Genomic DNA, 17,097 nt, shown 5'->3' with positions numbered 1-17,097 from the left:
TGCAACTCAAACAAGAGATGGTCCATGACTAAGCGGCATGCCTTTCTCACAGCATGGTCCAGGGCAGCCAGAGGTCCAAGTGAAATGCGAGAATACCGGTTTGAAGGGAAGGAGCACAACTGCTGCTGCAGGCTTTCTGTGGAGGTTCTAGATAGGCATTTAAATCTAAGAATTACTGCTTACAAGTAACTCCAACGCACACAAAACAATTTAAAACACACACATTTTCAAACAAACATCACATAAATACAGACATACTGTAAAAAGATACGTGTACACCATCTCACTTGAGGATGATGCAGTTGTTGATGCAGGCCAGGAGATAATGGAGGTAGAACTTGTTACTGTTTATGGTTGAATCCCTGCGATGCTCCTTCCCAAATTCTATGATTGCATCTCGAAATCTGTTTAGATGTAATGAGAGGAAAGTACAAAATATTGTATATAATCAATAAGAGTTATGATATCCTGGTATTGCTAAACATACACACCGGCTGAGGAGGTTTTCCATCTCATAAAGACCCATTTGGATTGTCTGGTCCCGCAGAGCTTCACTTATCATCAAAGCCACCCGTGCATTTTCTTCTAGCATCTAACAACCCAGACACCAGAGCAGGTCATATCAGTGCCAATATCACGCAAAATTTTGCTCATTGTAGATCAAGCCATTGCTTGATTACCTGAGTGATGATGGTTGGAAGGCTGGTGTGATAGCAGCCTTCATGGTCAATATCTGGTTCCTGATCCCTCTGCCAGTCTGTCAGCTCCACCTCTAGAGCCTTGTGCATCCACTCTGAGACAGGCTTCTACAAACAATCAAAGTACATTTTTTTCAAGAACTTGTGTCCTGTTAATCTAGACAAGTGAATGTAAATGTTAAAAAGTTTATAGACTAAAACCCTTCCCTGGGTCTTACCCGAACTTTTTGGACATATTTGTTCTGCAGCTGCTCGAGAACTTCCTGAGATATAAGAGGTCCCAGGTCCTCAATGTCTAGCTCAGCTACAAGGGCTGGCTCACCCATCATCTCTGAGCTTAAAGAACAAATTCTCACGTGTAGGACTTTCTGATTACCCATAGACCAAATTCTGATTTAAGCATAGTGTTTACCTACCTGCTGTATATGTGCAGAACCCAGTTAAGAACAGCGAAGATTTCCCCACCCTCTAGCTCCCATCCACTAACCAGTCCAAGATGGTTCTGCAAGAACTGGTGGCAGAAGTGCAGGTAAGCTCTTGTTAAATGATAGTGAGATGGAACACATTGTTCCAGAAAATGTCGCACTGTTGAAAGGTCTCCCATAATGCAGTGCTGTAGCGCAGACAAGTGACTTGCAAGCCCTGGTCCGCGAGTGTGCAAGTACGATGCGCTACGGAAACGTGCTGACACTGCCTCCTCCATCACCTGACCAAATAGTTTAAACAGGTACATATTAAGTCAATTAAAAAAAAGCCTTTTTACACTTAAAGTTTAGTTGTCATCTTACAAACAAATTTTTTTCCGGTACTTCTACAAATAAGAAACTTGCTTATCATCAAACCTTGAAGAAGAGGTCCCTCCAGCAACGTGGTCTCCCAGGGGGCATGGGTGTGTTCTGTCCCAATGTTGACCTCCGCTCCTCCAGAAACATCTGATCTAGTGCTTCTTCACGCTCCACTATCCGTACAGCTGACACAAAAAGTGTGGGGTTCTGACAGGCAAGTGACACACCACTCCCCACCACTGCCCAGAGCTCCTTGGCAAGGGCATCCACCAAGCATCCAACACCTGAGAAATAATTCCGCACTAACTCCTCATCCTCAGAGATTAACCCCATCCCAGACGATCCCCTGGGTCCCTGGAGCTGTAGCAATACCTCATCCTGCCAGCGTTCCAGTTCCATTAGTCGGGTATGAGCTTCCAATAATCTCCGGGACTCCACTAGTCTCTCTGTCTCTAGCACCATACTCCGCACTGACATGAAAGAGATGACACAACACATGATAACACAACTGTACATATATACTTATCTTGCATTACTTTGACAAACCTCAGCACTTAAGTGGGTGATAGATCTGTGTTATTATTTAGCTAGCTAGCTAGCTATAAACGTCAAATTGAATAGCGACTTTGTTGCTCAGCAAGATCCTTGCTCTGCTTTGACAGTTGTAGACTTAAAAGAAAAAACTTAACTGGGGTCCAAGACATTTTACACTATACCCGCTGTAGCACCATTGCGGTGATGCAGTGTGCATACTTGCGTTACATTATTAATGACCACACTTTGGAATGCAGCGACTCAAAAAATTTAACTTGCTTAGCTAGAAGTGCTTGTTTTCAAGTACTTTTATATACAGTACTTGAGCATGTTTGACTCTAAGGCAGGATGTACATCACACAGGATGTTGGGCCTCCAAGACCAGGATTGGACACCCTGCTCTAAAGCATTGAAGGCTTAACCAAAATATCCATAGAGGGTATGCAAAAATAATAAGGACATACATTGCACTGAAAAGGGCAGGGAATCACTAACCTTTATAGAGGCGTGGTAGGTTGCTAACTGCAGCAAGGAGCTGGCGGTGAGTGACAGAAATATCCCGAAGTGTCTCCAGTGCAGTTAATTCTTCAGAATTTTTCCTGGACTCCAGGTTAGCCTTGTGCAAGTCATGAGATATTTCGCTCAGCTCAGCTCGTGCCTCTCGCAATTGACCAAGACCCCAGTCGACACTTTCCAGGTAGGACTGCACAACTGACTTAAGAAAAATGCAAGTGAGCAGATGACTTTTCTTGTAGACATTGTCGGGCAAATACTTTTTAGAGGCTTTCTAATTGAAGTGAAATAATGATCACTACTTACCTTTAACCTTGAATGAATCGACGCAGTTCGTTGACTCTCCCTTTTCCTGTATTGTCCAAGTCTCTCCAGATGCTCTGGACGACAAAAGACACCTGAGGCCCATTTAAGCGCAGCACCCCGAGCCAAACACTCAGCTCTCTCCAGCTCTGGCCACACCTCGACTGGGACAAGGGCATCTGTCAGTCAAAATGCAGAAAAAATATGTAGCCGATACGCTACTGAGCCAAGTGAGCTAAACCCACAACATAGAAACGAATTGTGCAGCTGTTAAGCTGCAATTTTAATTGAAGTTATTGCTGATTGTGTAAAAGAAAAAATACTGGTGTTCCTGAGACAGAGATTATTTAAACCAGTAAAAGGCTAAATCTAAAAGAGTTAGTCTGACATCAGCAAAGTCTTAAGCTCAGCAGATGAATTGATCTCTTCTCCAAAGAATGACTCAGTGATGTCCTGATCGTTTCAAAGTCTGAAGTTTCAAAATTTCCATTTCGTATTCCCCAATCCCATGGGTGCTCAAGAGCTGAAACACCCATGGGAAAGTATGTAAGGATACAATTTCAAAGTGATACAGCATTGACTAAATATAAAAATAGTACTTGAATTTTTTTTTATAAGTATTAAAATAAAATATATATATTCTTAGTATTTGTGAATATGAGGGACTGCAAAGTTGATGAACAGTGTTGTGAGACTGATCCAATTATGTCACTAAGCTGTGTTGCTGTGCTGTCATTCATGTTGTCACGGTAACAGTGACTTCTCTAATTGGTGCAAATGCATGCATTTGACCAAATTTAAAGTCCTTCAACCCATAGTTGCTGTTTTATATTGTTTTATATAAAAAGTCAAGTATGGCTGGATGTTATGGGGTCAATTATGTAGCATTCCCCTGGCATAAACATTTATGCTGCTTATATTTAATTATTTAATTTCATTACATTTCTTTCATTCTTTATATATATATATATATATATATATATATATACAGATTTCTCTACCAGTGCAACATTATGACATTATAAGCAAACGGTTTCCAGATGCCTCTCCACATTGCAAACAAACAGAAATGTTGCGTACCTTCACGATTGTCTTGGCCATTCTTATCTCCGTTTGACATTTAGGCTTGTTGTTCCACCGTCCACCGTTTCGCTAATAAGAGACTGCCCTGCCCAGAGGGCTTGCTCAGTGTCGCCAGATAGAGCAATCAGCAGAGACAGAGAGAGTAACGAGGGGGAAGAAGAGAGAGGGTACATACCCACTTCACCGCCAGCCTTCCTCTCTCACACTCCCAGACACATCCTCTGCTCAGAGGCCAGCAGGAAGGGAAGGGAGGAAGGGAGACAGCGTCAGAGGGACGGCGGGAAAGCGGGCACTCCGCCCTCTAAATGATCCAGATGGTGAGCTGTGACTGTGGGGGTGGCCTTCATGTGCAACAGTGCCTCTGTGTCTGAGGTAGTTATAATCCAATATGTTTTAGAGGAAGTGCTTGGGATAAACGAACAAAGTTTGTATGTTGCTTGACAGGAGTCATAGGCAATCATTTGTATTGTTACAGAAAGTTCTTACCAATGTCCTGTGATCACTCACAGCTGGTGGTTGTAGAGCAAACATGAGAGGAATCTAAGTTCAGAGGCCCCTTAATGAATATGTTTATTTGTGTAAGTGTCCTGGCCTGTGACTTACCCCATGACTGTGTTTACATTTCTCTGGTCTCTGCCAAACACACACATGCACTACAAACATGACTAAATTAAGTCGTAGTACACACAACTGTTGGTGAAGATGTGTTGAAATGGATTCTGATGTAAGTTTATAACAAACATGGCTATAATTATTCAGCTGTCTGGAATGCTTTATTCTGATTGGTCAGTTGCAGCTTTCTGCAGTCTAAATTGTATAGTTGACCATAGCTCAAGGTAAACGATTTCCTTCAGAGCTATGCTAGTTTACTGTCTCACATTTTACTCTGTCTCTTTACTGTAATTCAAATAAATATTTAATGTCCATTTATTCATGTATTTGGTTTGCTGCTGTAAATAATGTACGGTTAACTGGTCACTCACTAAATAAACCCCTTCTGGAAGATACAAGCCCTGATCACCCTGCCTATTTTGCAGTAATGACTGGCTGACTATACATTATACATTACTTAAATTTCCATCTAGCTGATTCAGATTCTTCTGTGGTTATTGACAGTTTGCAAGCCTTCTTAAGGCAAAATATGAAGGCTTTTCTTTTAGTGTTTTTCCTTAGCAGCAGTTTGTGCTAAAAATAGCTGTTGACTGGACTTTGTTGTCCTTGCAGAGCACCATAATAACCAGAGGACTGTGACAGACTAACAGAGCTTTTCCGCCAAGGCTAATAGTTCCCTTTGGACTGAGATGTGGAGGGATGTAGTTTCTCGTAGAAGGGTGGAGATACATCCCTGATCCCTGATAACTACAGAGCAAACGTATATAAGATATACAAAAGGGTCGCCTCTGTCAGTTTAACTATAACTACCCCCCCACCCCCCACACACACACACACACCACCCTGCCTTTTATTTATTGACGTATTATCAGTTGAAGGATATGCAGCTGTGCATTTTGTGGTCACCCTCCCCTATCACCACCTTAAATTAAACACCACTCAGAGGGAACAGGAAGTCTATTTCAGAAGTAGTCATCCAAACACAGGGAGGACTTCCTGTCTGACATTCCTGACCTGGGCTGACTTCCTGCTCCTCCTCCGCTCCCAGACATGGACAGACAAATGTACACTTAATGATATTTTGTGAGTTTAATTAAGTATAAAATTAAATTGTTTGATCGAATTGAGGGCAAGTTTGAGAGGTTTTCAGTTGCATGAAAACTAGGAATCTTATTTGTAAATTGTGGCCTAAGTGCATGTAAAAAAAATCATGTCTTTAAAGAACAATTCATAATGTCCAATGCACTTCCAAGTGCTTCAGAGCAAACGCTTCACATTCCAGCGTTTAAAAATTTGTGCTGTGGTCAGGGTTTGGGTAGTGGCCACGGTTAGAATTTGGTCTAAAGATGAGGTTTTTGGGGAGCATTTTAGAATATTCCAAATATAATGACACTTTGACTTAAGATTTGGCAAACGGATGAAAGTCTCAATCTATCCATTATACTCTGCATATGGTATGAAAAAAAATCTTAAAAACACATTCTAAACTGCACTTCCTTTTACAATGCTTTTCTAAGTTTCAATATTTGGTCAATATAAGCTCAAAAGCAATCAGGTAAAAGGATGAAGAGAGCAGATTATGTTGAAGGAAAAATATTTGATTTATAGGCAAAGAAAAGTTCTCCAAAAAAAGTGACAAAATGTTTATGCTCTAATTACTTGCTTGCCCTTGCTGGCATCTACATTAAAGTAAAAAGCGATATATGTTATTCATTTTCTCCCCTTTTGATATGTGCTATTAGAGATATCGGGACACTGGGGTTATGTAAAAACATGTAATACATGAGCTTAATTGCTTTTAACTAATTTTAGAAGGAAATCCAGTAAGCCTATAAAAATATTTTTATATTTAATATTTGTGCAAAATCTAACAGAATAATTTTTAAAACATATTTAATTTTCAATTCATTTACACTTCTAGATTGTCTTAAATGGTATAAGCTTGTTTGAATTATTCACTGCTGTGGTTGACACCCAAAACTATGTTGGTTCCTATGAACAAACCTCTGCTTTCCCCTGCAGTAAAGCCTGGGCTTTTATTGGCCCATTTAAAGTTGGGGAACACTTTTGACTGCCAACAGCAAGAGTTGCCATATTTTAATGTCATTGAAGGGTGTTAGAATGAGCAGATTAGATGGGGGCCCCTAATTATTTTGGCTTTAGTTCTGGATTAACTCTCTGTTCTGTCGACTTCAATTCACACTGGCCGTTTGATGAAATGTGAACTGACATAAATTCCGCGGCTCACTTTCAATCCGATTATGCAGTTAAATCACCGCAGTTCGAACCCAAGCAAGAGACTCTGGCGGGTCCCTATTCTCCCGCTCCTCCGAAGCCCTGACAGCTCCTCCTCGAAACACAGGGACCCACGCTACCTCCTCACAGGACCCACGCTACACTCTTAACCCCACATGAATAGGGCCTATTCAGCGAGGTAACGCTCAAGCACAACCTAAATATTGTTTTTATGAGCAGCAAATAGGTGGCACCTCCAAAATAATACTCGTTTCTTGAATTCCCATCGTTCTTGGCCTTTTTGAGGGAGGAATAGCGCCTTGTTACAATGACCGGGCTTGTGTTGTTGGCCACATTTGGAACAAGACGAACACAAGAAATCGGCATACCATTGAAAAGGTTTAAATGCATAGCGTTAATTCGCCTCAGGTTGCGGAACTGTGCAATAGGAGTTGAAATGACATGGTGTTCAGCTTTTTTTCTCAAGGGGACAGCTTTGTTTTGACCGCGAGAGAGATCATTTTGCGCGTTTACCTCATTTAAATCTTAATATTTATTTAGCTTAATGAGAATGTCCGAACCCCGAAGTGTTTTAAAATCTAATTTAAAGCATATCTGCCAACTTTGTACTAATGTTAGCTTTATATCCATGCTTGTTTTACTGTACTTTCAACAACAAAACAACATTTTATCATGAATATGAACATGAAGAACGACATCTAACCTAAACAAAATATTTAGCCTATATTTCTTTTAGTTATAGCCTATATCTACAGTGACCCGTTCGTTTTCCCTGACGTTTGTTTGTATATTTATTTATTTATTGCACGTTATTCAACTCTTTGAATTTAGGCCTATCTGAACATTACAAATAACAATTAAAAATTATAAATTATAAATTATTGTTATCCCACCGAAAGTGTTTTTTCCCCCAAATAAGCCTGAAAGAAATGTAAAATTCCCATCCCCATCAACTCTTAAAACAATAATAAACTTTTTGTACTTGTTTAGTGCTGTTCTGAAACCTTACGCACGGTACGTTCAGAATTGTATTTCGTTTGGCCTCCAGCAGAGGGCAATGTCAGCGCGGATCCTGCAGAGAAAGTCTTTTGAATTTAATCATTTTAAGCCATCTGTTCTAAGACTATTTAAGTTTGGTTTTCCCATGAATTTGCAATGCATTTTCACCGTAATTACGATCACACGGATGTGAATAATAAATACTTTTTCTCACACAGATAGCTACTTGCTTCATAAAGTAAAAAGGCTGCCTTTATGTTGACATTAAATGTAAATGATTTATTCATGATTGTATTGTACATTTTATTTTCTGCAACAGAATACAGCTTTTATTGACTGACTTTTTTACAGGCTACTTTAAATATGGCTAAAAGGTCCTGTATATTTTATCAAACATGGGCTAGTTCATTTAACAGTCATAAACTGAACTGGGATTTCCAGCTCCAGCTTGCCTCAACACACCTGCCGGAAAGTTTCTAGTATGCCTAGTAAGACCTTGATTAGCTGCTTAGCTGATTAGGGTTGGAGCTAAACTCTGCAGGACACCGGCCCTCCAGGACCGAGTTTGGGCACCCCTGTCATAATGGAATGTTTTCATTCTCTGAAAACGTGAGTGACTTGACATGTGGCCAAGTATGGTTACCCATACTAGGAATTAGTGCTCTGCATTTAACCCATCCTAAGTGCACACACACAGCAGTGAACACACACACACCGTGAACACACACCCGGAGCAGTGGGCAGCCATTTATGCTGCAGCGCCCGGGGAGCAGTTGGGGGCTCGGTGCTTTGCTCAAGGGCACCTCAGTCGTGGTATTGAAGGTGGAGAGAGTGCTGTACATTCACTCCCCCCACCTACAATCCCTGCCGGTACGAGACTCGAACCCGCAACCTTTGGGTTACGAGTCCGACTCTCTAACCATTAGGCCATGACTTCCCTAAAAAAAGAGGCTTATTACAGTTTTGGTTTTAGTGTATGGTCTTGTTACAATACTTAATTTCTTTGAAATGTTATTGATTTGTACAGTGTTTTTCAATGGTGTACAATTAAAACATTCAAGATTGTACTTTGTTTAACCCTTTGGTGAAAACTGTTTTCTATAAAAAAAAAAAAGTCTTTTTTTTCTTTCACCAAATACTTTTAAATGTACTTTTAAAATTAAAAGTGTGTTTTTAGATACCCTTCAAGAACGATGTGGTCTGATTGGTGAGCTGCTCAGTAATTTGCCTGAACTTTTCAAGCAAAGTACCAGTTCATGCTGTTTTGTTGTCTTAAAGTTGATTGGCTCACAGGATATTCACGGTCAGCTGGTCCTGACAATTGTTGATCCAGACATGGAAAAAATGGTGTTTTATCAGTGTGAATCAGTTTAGTTTCCTTTTTTTTCTCGTCAAATAGTTCTAGATAGACTTGTTTAGTTAAGATTCTGTTTGCAAACCCAGCTGCCTTCACAATTGCTCATAAAACTGTATTGAGTTTCACTTTGTTACACATAGAACTAAGTTTCAACATTCCACTTTGTTTCACTTTAAGGAATGTTTTGCTGAATCTTACATAATGTTCTTGAGTTGTTCTCTTCATATTTAGTGCTTTTGTCCTCTTCAAACATGTCCAGTGATTTTCCCAGGAGTAAGAAAGAGAGCATTGAAATCTCCAAATTGGTATGGATCTCACCAACTCGCCAAAGCCTCTTTGGCAAATCTCTGTTTGATTTGACACTCCTGTTTGCCGTTGCAAAATCTTTCTTTTGTTGCGTCTGGATAAGCTTAATGACTTCTTTAACTTGCGAGTCCAGCTGCCAAAGTGAGAGAAAGCAGGGAAGTATAAGATGGATACTTTCACAGAGCAACTGTTCTTATCAGTACTAAGGTAGAATTGAGACTTCTTTGCATCTGGATGTGAAAACATGACATCTATGCAATTGAATTTATCTTAATGAAGGTTTCCAGGTAAGTTGTGTCACTGTGTTCAGAGGCCAGAGAAATGGAAAGAAAAGTAGGAAAATAAGAGCAACTTTTGAGTACTGAGTACACAGTGTGGACCCACCACAGCACAATTCAGGGAAGCAAACATAACCACAAATGCCTGTATTAAAGGATCAATCAGGGTCTGAATGGACCAGCATTAACTGGGCTCCTAATTCTGGTTTACTAACACCTGTAATAACTATCAAACAAGTGGTAATCTCATAAGCCCCCACATCATTTACATATTCCTCATTAGCTTGTTCAAACCTGAAGGATGCACTTTCTCTCTGTTGGCGGTCTCAGCTCCTGCACTCTGACTGCTTGGGTGGTTCGGTGGCTAAGACTGAATGTGAGATGTATATCTATGTAAGGGATTATCTGTATTAGCATCAGCGTTTTCTGACGTAGCCGTATTCTTAACATGGCTCTGGATAATTGGAATGGGAGGAGAAGATGGCTGATTCATTAGTTCATTCTGTTTGCTTAGTGGATGGGTCGCTCCATTCCTGTTTTACCACTCGGGAACATTTTTGTGGAAAGGGTGTGTACGTGTGTGCAAGGACTTCTTTATGCTTACTAAACCTAAGCAGATTCCGCTACAAAGCAAATGCCTTGAAGTCTTAGCATGGTTCACACATAGTACCGGGAGTTAGACCAAATACTGTGGATTTTTCAAGTGACTCTTGAGAGACTGACCCAATCAGACCTCACAATCTGTGCTCTACAAGAGAGAGACCTTTGAAACCTGTAAACACCTCGAAAAGCCCCATTCTTGCGCCGATAATGCTGTGCTTTCGAAGCTCACCATCAAATGTGCCGAAAACTACTTCAAAGAAAATTGAAATGTAACCAATTCTGTCAGAGTAGAAAAGGATTATTGTAAAGCTCAAATGGAGTTCATTTTGCCTGCATTGTGTATTTTCTTTCTTTCTTTTTGCTTTGGTTGGTTGGTTTTCTTAAACAGCTGACTGAACATCTACTGGAATTCCGATCAACATAGATCAGCATCAGCACACATGAAATCTAATAATACAATCTGATTACTATAAAATAATATAATATAATAACAATTTAAATGTCTTAATTAGTTTAATTATATTTCATATAAGGTCAATATATTATATATAATGTTTACTCCAGAAGCAAAGGAATGAGGAAAAAAATATAGCAAAATATGACAAAAATGTAATATAAAATATAAAATTTGTATTGTACTAACATATATATTTATATAAAAATCTAAAACATGAAATATGTATTTAAATTTATTTTTATTTCTTCATATTTAAATATTTATGTACTGAAATAATATTTAATATTTATTTTATATTATGTTTAATATACTGAATATAATATTTATATACAAATGTAATATTATAACAAAATATTTAAATACAAAATATATAGATATAACACATATTTATATATTAAATGTTCTAATGTGAAAATGTTTTATACATAAAAACTGCACTAAGTAAAAAAACAAATGCTTATTTCTAAACCGTAGTATTGTCTAAATTAGCTTTTTCTATAACATTTCTCCAAATGATACCAGGTGAAATAGTTCCCACAAACCAAAGCAGTGATTAACTAGTCTTCCTGACTAGTCACTGCTCTCTTGTGTTTTTTGCTCCCAATATCTGCATTGTTTTGATCACTTCATCTCAAGAGCCCTGGATTCTGGCCCACGTAACCCGTCTGGTTCTTTCTCTTTAGCCATAGGGATGGAAGACTGGGGCTTCTGGTCCTGACAGGGGGCAGCTCAACCAGTGAAGAATGGTCCAGGCAGCTGGTGTGACTAAGCCATGCCTTGTAAGGATGGGGCGGAGTGGCGTAGACTGTGAAGGCATTGAGGTAGGTGAGGCGGATGGGCGGGGGGGGATACCATCAGGCTCTCCACAGAAAACAGTGTCTTTACATCGTACCAACTGTTCACATTTTCAACGCCAACCCCCTTTTTTTCTTCTTCCTGCCAGAGCTTTGTTAACAAAACGGTTTACTAAGCACTGGTAAGACATGTGGTTAATAACGTGCAGAGAGTGCCGTCAAAGACCAATGCGGTCCATATGGACCACACCAAGCATCCGTATTGTCCTTCTGTCATTACGCTACTTAACAGGCCCTATCAGCATTAGATCACTAGAAAATAACAGCACATGCTGAACCTGATGCTTCTGTCACTAAGATGCCAGAATAGCAACCAAAGGCATTCTTTTCAGGCATTTTTGGACATCACGAGCGTCTATATTTGCTCATTTGTTGAGTGTCAAAATGGCTAAACATGAGGTTGTGATCTGTTAAAGGTTTAGTTGACCTAACAATGAAAACTGTTGGCATCTTTTTAGGCATAACACCCCACAAAAGCCAAAATTGTATTTACTAAGTCGTTTTACTTAGATATTAGACTTTTTTTTTTTTTTTACTTTACATTCTTAAGGCATCTTTTAAGCATTTTTGGGCACCACGAGTGTCTATATTTCGAACTTCATCTTAGCTAAGATTTGCCCATTTGTTGAGTGTCAAAATGACTGAAAATAATGTCATGATCTCTTAAAGAGATGAAACAATGAAGATTCTGTCATTATTAATGAACAGTAAAATCCAAACAACATTGGACCCCATTGACTTTCATTGTACAGAAAATTAATAAATAAATAAAAACAAAAAAAAGTTTGGTTTTTGATAAACAGGTGTGTTTTTTTAAGTATTTTATTAAGTATTTAAATAAAATGTAAAAATGTATTTATATATATATGAAGAGTTCAGATGCAAAAGCCTCTACGTGCCATCTGAATTTTTCATCTAAAATTAGCATTTTTATCAGGCTCCTAGTAGTAATTCCAGTAAATTCAGTAATTTTACTTTAATTGCAATGTATAGGTCCTTTTCTGTGCCATTAAAGTGAAATAAATGAACATACAGAAGAGAGTCACAGTAAGCACAGTAATATTGTATCAATACTGTAACAGCAAGCAAAATGATGAATTAATGAATCAAAAGCAGACATGTATCCTTTCGCTTATGCTGAAATATTATCCATTACATAACAGAAAATGAGCCATTTGAAACACTATCTGCGCACTCCGTTCGCCAACCAAGTGTTCTGCTGCACTTCAAATGATATGACTAGTCATATAATGTGACTTTAACTAGATCATCTTTTCCTTATTCACACAGTAAGATACCCTGGGGAGCTGACAATAGATCCTTTGAGAGAGGAAGGGAGGTCTGCACTGGCCAAAGGTTAAACAGGGCTTTTGGATGGTGATAAATCACTATTAAATGAGGCCTGCATTGCCGTGCATTGTCGTTGCTCACTTTCAAACCCATTACCTTCTGGTTGTAAAGCTGACACAGCTAATGAACTGACTGCTTTGAACTGGGGCCACAATATTGACTGGTTGCTTGGGGCAGATGTCTCAAGTCAAGCGACTAGTAAATGTACATTTGATTAAGAAAGACTCTTCAGGTCTTTGGGGGTGGAGATATTGTGAGGGGGTGAGGCTGCTTGGATAGCAGGGGGCTAGTCTACACTTAATGAAAACTCTTGAGGAAGTTCATATTAAAACAATTGGGCTGACTGAATCGGGCTGATGAAAGAGTGTAAGGCATGCTGTTTGATTTTACGAAAAGACAAAAGGCTGCTAATAATTAACCAAGACGTGGTCAACTCGCTTCCTCTCAGCTCTTCTGGTGCTGATGCTGGTTTTGATTGACATTTGTGAAAAGTGAAAGAATTTGGGGTTTAAAGATGAGGTTGAAATTTTTTTTAATTTTTTTTTATCAGTCTTAACCAACTGGTCTCAAGGTGATATTTTGTTTGTGGATGTATGAATCATTTCCTATCAAGTTCACACAGGTGTCCTATAACCACAGGTGTACTTCATCACAACTTTGGACGTTACACTAATATTTGGCAACCAAAAATGTCCAAATACTTATGATCTTATATTTGAACAGTAAATCTATTGTTTTATCATTGAAAAATAGCTTTTTTTTTGTGAAGTGTATTGCTTAAAATACATGCTTTTTGTCTTAAAAATAAATTTAATCCAATGACATACCTACATTTTTAGGTGTGACTTACATGTACAAATACTTTCAAGGCCACTTTATACTAGATGTAATATTAAGTATATCAATTAATATTTTTGCTAATTTGCTCAATGAATTAATTTGACACCTATAGCAGACTTTAACTGACAGATTAGCCTATAGTGAGCCTAGTTGGAGGAGAAGTCAGCGGCTCTAAAAGGAAGCATGACTAACTGTTATCTTGTGCTGCCGGTGAAGGATGGGGAGCTGAAGCAGTGCTGAGATGTGCTGATTAGCATATAATTGGTTCTTTTGTATTAAACACAGGGAATTAGCCTACTGTTCAGTCTGCTGTTAGCAGCCTGGTTTCCTATTCTTTTAAAGAGAGTGAACACATGGCCTGCTGGGAAGTGCTGGCATCTGACAAAAATGGAAAATCACTAAAAAAATGTATTCTTGTTTTTTTACATTTTTAGCTTTTAAAAAAGCATGTTTTCATTGTATTAATTTAGTAAAAAAAAAAGTTCTTCCATCTGTCCATCTATCTATCTATCTATCTATCTATCTATCTATCATTGCACTTTTATAATTTATCATATTAATTTTCCTGATGTTTCCTTTATTTTCTTTGCTCAGGAAATGATCTTTAATCTTTCGATGATTCTCTGATCACTAAAGATAAACATGAAATCTGGTTCATTCACACTCGTCCGTTATACACACAGTGATACACCATTAGTCATCATATTGACCCAGCCATTTCCATGGTGCACCTGTTGTAAATTTGTTGTTACATGGTGTGTCTGCCACGGTCCCTGCAGCATATTTGTTTGGGTTGTGTATGTGTGTGTGTGTGTGTGTGTGTGCAATGCTTATGCAGGGGAGTGTATGTAAGGCCTGCCAAGCTGCCCCCCATCTCTGATAAATGGACTGTGGTCAGTCTGGGGGTAGTGGGGGGTTCACGAGGCCCCACGGGGCCAACAGTGCTCTCGGATGCAGGGATGAGGTGGACCCACGTCAATTATGGTCTTTTGTATGGGTTAACTTTGTGATTGACATCGGCTCTACCCTCTCCCCATGGACCCCATTTATACATACTGGCCAGTAACTGACCTGCACAGGGGAGGTAACGCATTTATCAAACTCTAAACTGACTTTTGCCTTACGTCACTTGATGAGTTTTTAAGCAGAGATTAATTTATGACTTCAGGTGAGACGTTTATTATTTTCTCATAATTACACAGCCACTTTGTGGGATTAGCAAAATGAGTAAAAAAATGAAGCATTTGAGATTTAGGATCGAGTGCGTTGTGTAAAATTTTCCGTTACTTTAAATGTCTAAAACAACGGTGGCAGGCATCAGTTAGGGGCCATTAAGGCATCATCTGTAAATCCCACACATTCCTGCTCATGAAGACACAAGCGTCAGCAGCGAAATGATCTCATTGTGACTTTCTCTTTAATTTTCAATCAATTTATAAGGGTTTGCCTTTTCCTGCCTCTATCAATGAGCTCTCTTTCTCCGTCTTTTATTTTCTCCCTAAAGACAGCTGAATGAGCATGCAAGAAGATGTGAGCATAATGACCCCAGCAATGGTGACAAAGCCTAATTGGTCATGGAGGCCAGTGGCTAATGAGCTGAAAAAATGAGCCCATGGGTGTGTAATAACTGTATTTTCCTCCATTTCTTCTCCTTTCGTCACAGTCCTGTGTGGCATTTTTAACCAACTAAAATGGCACCAGATGCAGCAGGGCTCAGACATTTTGACTTGAATTGGGAAACCATATGTTCAGATAAGTCATGGTTTCCCGTTTCCCACAGGCAGGGGCCAGTGCATCTGTGAGGAAAAGCACTGGTGGCCAGGAAACCCTGCTTTATGACTTTACACAAGAGCTTATGGTCTTGGATGGCATTACTTAGACATGAGAGGGTTTTTGCCTAAGAAAGGTGAAAGGAAGATAAATGAGGATGTAATGGAAATTGATTGAGATGTGATTTTTTTTCGCCAAAATTTTCAATAGAGGAATTTTTGCAAAAGGAGAATTGTAGTAATTTTTATAAGTAAATACGTTTACTTATTCCTAAAGGAATAGGTCATTCAAATTAGGGATGCACCGATCCGATATTCAGTATCGGTATCGGCTCCGATACTGACATTTTCTGTAGGATCGGGTATCGGTCAGACGAGATCGATCCAAATCCGATATTGTGCGTATACTATTCTGTGTTATTGTTACGATATGTGCCCCACAAAAGGCACAAAAACATTATAAAGCACCATAAAGTTTTCGGCACTCTATTCCAAGTGTTCTGAAGCCGTTCCATATTTTAATGTGAGGTACAGATGAGTATTTAAGTCGTTAAATTCAAGTTGACATAACTCTTCTCTCCGCTGCGGCTGTCTGTCATCCTCCATTCAGCATTCAAACTGCGCGACGCGTTCGGTTACGACAGTCAAGACGATGAAACTCTCTCCAAGAGCACAGTAACTGAAATTTAAAACTGTTAAAAGAAAAGGCTCTATAAACTATCGCACAGATATAATATACTACGCATCAATATGTCTTCTCTTTGTGCTTTCAATGCGGAGCGCTGCTCGCTGTGACTCCGTGTTGCTTCAAGCGCATTATTCTGCGCACGGGATGCACATAAACGCTTTGTGCCGCTCTGTATCAACATTATTTTTCACATATTTTACATTATTACAACACCTCTCTCCCCAGTCTGGCACAAACGGCTCAAATAGTTCCTGTATCAAATGAAGGCATGCCTTTTGAAATACGAAATGTGCTGTGATTGGTTAGCTGGGCCAGTGTGTGTTGTGATTGGCAGCACTCGGCTCCTGGTCGGGAAATGTCAAGGCCCTTACCATAACTGCCTGCGATCTTCAGTGTAAATATTGATAACTAAAGTTGAAAAAGTGAAAAAGCATAATAGGACCCCTTTAAAATGAAGTTGTCTATATTTAGTAGATCACAAAACAGTGATGATCAGGTCACCACACTGAGGTATAGAAATTCTACATTGATTGAAAAAAAAAACAGTGCTGGTATCGGTATCGGCTGATACGCAGAATGTTTGGTATCGGATCGGATGTGAAAAAAATGTTTTCCTTTAAAGTGGTGTCATGTGGTTTTATAAAACTTGGAATATAGTGCGCAAGTCATATGGACCGCTTTTATGGTACCTTTTCAATTTTTTGGAGCTGAACATTCCCTGTCCTCATTCACCTTCTTTATATAGAAGAGAACAGTGCAAAAAAAAAAAAAAACCTCTGCTAAACACATATTTTTGTGTTGAAGGTGAGTAA

The 17,097-nt window shown here is 39.2% G+C and overlaps 1 protein-coding gene and 1 long non-coding RNA gene across 2 annotated transcripts in view; one reads left to right on the top strand and one right to left on the bottom strand.

Moving 5' to 3' along the window:
- LOC107674978 (exocyst complex component 3-like protein) overlaps positions 1–4,221 on the bottom strand; it is a 9,349-nt gene extending 5,128 nt beyond the window's left edge. Inside the window, exons 1-9 of the mRNA XM_016469153.1 lie at positions 3,914–4,221; positions 2,837–3,012; positions 2,513–2,732; positions 1,541–1,953; positions 1,115–1,404; positions 917–1,034; positions 681–806; positions 492–592; positions 288–404 (exon numbers count right to left, since the gene is read on the bottom strand). Coding sequence (XP_016324639.1) covers positions 288–404; positions 492–592; positions 681–806; positions 917–1,034; positions 1,115–1,404; positions 1,541–1,953; positions 2,513–2,732; positions 2,837–3,012; positions 3,914–3,953 — 1,601 coding nt within the window. The 5' untranslated portion in view covers positions 3,954–4,221. The remainder of the gene's footprint in view (positions 1–287; positions 405–491; positions 593–680; positions 807–916; positions 1,035–1,114; positions 1,405–1,540; positions 1,954–2,512; positions 2,733–2,836; positions 3,013–3,913) is intronic.
- LOC107674979 (uncharacterized) overlaps positions 1–17,097 on the top strand; it is a 24,107-nt gene that overhangs the window by 6,162 nt on the left and 848 nt on the right. Inside the window, exon 2 of the long non-coding RNA XR_001632566.1 lies at positions 11,468–11,605. This is a non-coding gene — a long non-coding RNA (uncharacterized LOC107674979). The remainder of the gene's footprint in view (positions 1–11,467; positions 11,606–17,097) is intronic.

Source organism: Sinocyclocheilus anshuiensis, unplaced genomic scaffold, assembly GCF_001515605.1.
Source record: "Sinocyclocheilus anshuiensis isolate Anshui unplaced genomic scaffold, SAMN03320099.WGS_v1.1 scaffold1065, whole genome shotgun sequence".
Classification (NCBI taxonomy): Eukaryota; Metazoa; Chordata; class Actinopteri; order Cypriniformes; family Cyprinidae; genus Sinocyclocheilus; species Sinocyclocheilus anshuiensis.
Note: the sequence above shows the minus strand (reverse complement) of the source record. Positions and strands in the feature narration are given on the sequence as shown.